The sequence below is a fragment of the Elephantulus edwardii genome, unplaced genomic scaffold (genome assembly GCF_000299155.1).
Source record: "Elephantulus edwardii isolate Elephantulus edwardi_28Jun2011 unplaced genomic scaffold, EleEdw1.0 scaffold00529, whole genome shotgun sequence".
In the NCBI taxonomy this organism is placed as follows: domain Eukaryota; kingdom Metazoa; phylum Chordata; class Mammalia; order Macroscelidea; family Macroscelididae; genus Elephantulus; species Elephantulus edwardii.
Window position 1 is genome coordinate 372678 of NW_006400279.1, and position 2391 is coordinate 375068.

Consider the following 2391-nt stretch of genomic DNA (forward strand, 5'->3'; position numbering starts at 1 on the left):
AATTATCATCATTAAAATAATTTTAACATTTTTAATAAATTATTAACATAATTTTAACATTGTTAGTAATTTTTTTATTAGCCAGCCCGTTCTTGCCAAGCACTGTTGGGTGGATTTCAACACACACTCTCTCAACAACCATGCAGCTCAAGTCACACAACTAACTCAATGTTGTGGAGTCACTGCCGACGGCTCGCTGACCGTCCATTGGGTTTCCAGAGGCTATAACGTGCACGGGAGGAGATGGCCCCTTTTTTTTTTCTCTTGCAGCTGGTAGATTTGAACTGCCCGCCGGCCATTGGGTCAAGAGGGCAACTCGTTAAACCCTAGGCCACCAGAGTTCCTTATGCTGACCAGTGCTATTGTCGTTAAATGCCTTCAACTGTAACGTGTCACCATCCTTGGAAGAACACCACATCTGAATCCTGTCCTAGGCGGCTCAAGCCCATGGCTCCGGTCACTGTGTCCATCCAGCTCATCGAGGGTCTTCCCCTCTCTCTCTGACCATCCACCTTCCCCAATTGGATGTCCTTCTGCAAAGACTGACCCCTCCTGACCACAGGCCCACAAATAAGTGAGACCAAATCCTGTCCTCCAAGCAGCACCCTAACTGCATGATCTATTTATTTGTTCTCTTGACCGTCCATGGAATATTCAGTCCTCTTCTTCAACACCACCGCTCCAAGGCCTCTCTGTTCTTCTGCTGCCCACCTGCCCCACACCAACCACTCACCCCTGCAAACCCAGCACAGTCCGGTCATTCTTGATAGATCTCAGCCCTCCCCACCGAGGTTCCAAGCCTGTCCATCTTCCCAAGGTTCTAAGCCTGTCCGTCTTCCCAGGACGAGGCTATTGTGTCACCTGTGGATTCGAACCACCCACCTGGCCATCAGCAGACCACCACATGGACTGACCTCCTGGGCTTGCACACTGCCTGTTCTGATGGGTGAAAATCTTGCCCTCTCCAAATCCATCTCATCCTGTGGTCATCTACCTTGTGCCCAGGATGCCGTCCTACCTTGAACCTTCTCCTGTGTTTTTCCCACCCCTCTGCAGGCAAGTGGCACCAAGGTGTGAACTGTGTGTCTCGTGGAGATTTCTGCCACCACCCTCTAGGCCATGGATTTGACTATTTCTACGGCATGCCCTTCACTCTGGTCAATGACTGCCACCCTGACCGGCCACCGGAGGTGGACGGAGCCCTGAGGGCCCAGCTCTGGCTGTGGACGCAGGCTTTGGCTGTGGGGGTGCTGACCCTGGCAGCGGGCAGGGCCTGGGGCGCTGTCCCCCTGCCCTGGAAGGCCGTGCTGGGCCTGGCTGCGCTGGCCGGCCTGTTCTTCTTGTCCTGGTACTCCAGCTTTGGGTACGTGCGACGCTGGAACTGCCTGGTGATGAGAAACCAAGCTGTCACAGAGCAGCCCATGGACCTGGAGAGGGCAGCCGGGCGGATGTTGAAGGAGGCGGTCAGCTTCATAGAAAGGTACAAACACAGCCCTTTGGGGCACAGTGCTGAAGGCTCAAGGTGGTCAAGCCAAAGGCTGGCCGTTCAAATCCATGAGGTGCTCCCAGGAAGAAAGCCGAGACAGTCTGCAGGGTCACTGAGAGTCAGAAATCACTTGGTCACTAAGACTGTTGTACAGTGGGCATTTAGATGGATGCTCTGATGGTCCCCACGCTGGGCTCAGCTGACCAATGGCCAAATGAGCTGCAGCACTGGGCAAGGGTTCAGTTGTCCTGAACCTAGAGGAGCTGGGAGGCCAAGTGACAACCGTTGTAACAACCAAAAATGAGAATATTTATAATGCATCAGGCAGCATTTAGCTAATGGCCCTTGGGCTCTGAGTCCCGGCCCGTTGAAGGTAGAACCACCAGCAGGATCAGGATAATGCATCAAAGAACGATTACCACGTATCAAAGGGTAATTATAAAGGAGCTCTGGTGGCCTCGTGGCAAGAAGCTGCACTGCAATCCCAGAGGTACGTGGTTTGAGTCCACCAGACGCTCTGCTGGAGAAGGAGGGGCAGTCTCCTCCTGTGCCAGTCGGATCCGATTTGATGGTTACACACCCAACAAATAATAAAAGGGTAATTCTATATATCCAATAGCATTTAACGACTTGCAATTTTGAAGGGAGTCTGAGCCTCCTGAATGTATAACTGTCACAACCCAGCATACTTAAAATGTCTAGAAAGATAGTTACAGCAGACTACGCAAGGTTAATTAGAACATATCAAAGAGCACTGAGTTAGATGCCTTCTTGCCTTTTTGCTCTCAGTTTGAGTCTGCTGAATGTATAACAACAACCAAAATAGTTAAAATATATCAAAGAATAATTATAACATATCAGATATTCAAAGCTATCAAATAGCACTTAACAACCTGTTTTTTTAA

General features: G+C 50.4%; 1 protein-coding gene across 1 annotated transcript in view; it reads left to right on the forward strand.

The window, feature by feature from the left end:
• The window catches only part of ARSD (arylsulfatase D), a 23022-nt gene that overhangs the window by 8334 nt on the left and 12297 nt on the right, over positions 1-2391 (forward strand). The window contains exon 5 of the mRNA XM_006903184.1: positions 1057-1480. Within this exon, the coding sequence (XP_006903246.1) occupies positions 1057-1480 (424 nt within the window). The remainder of the gene's footprint in view (positions 1-1056; positions 1481-2391) is intronic.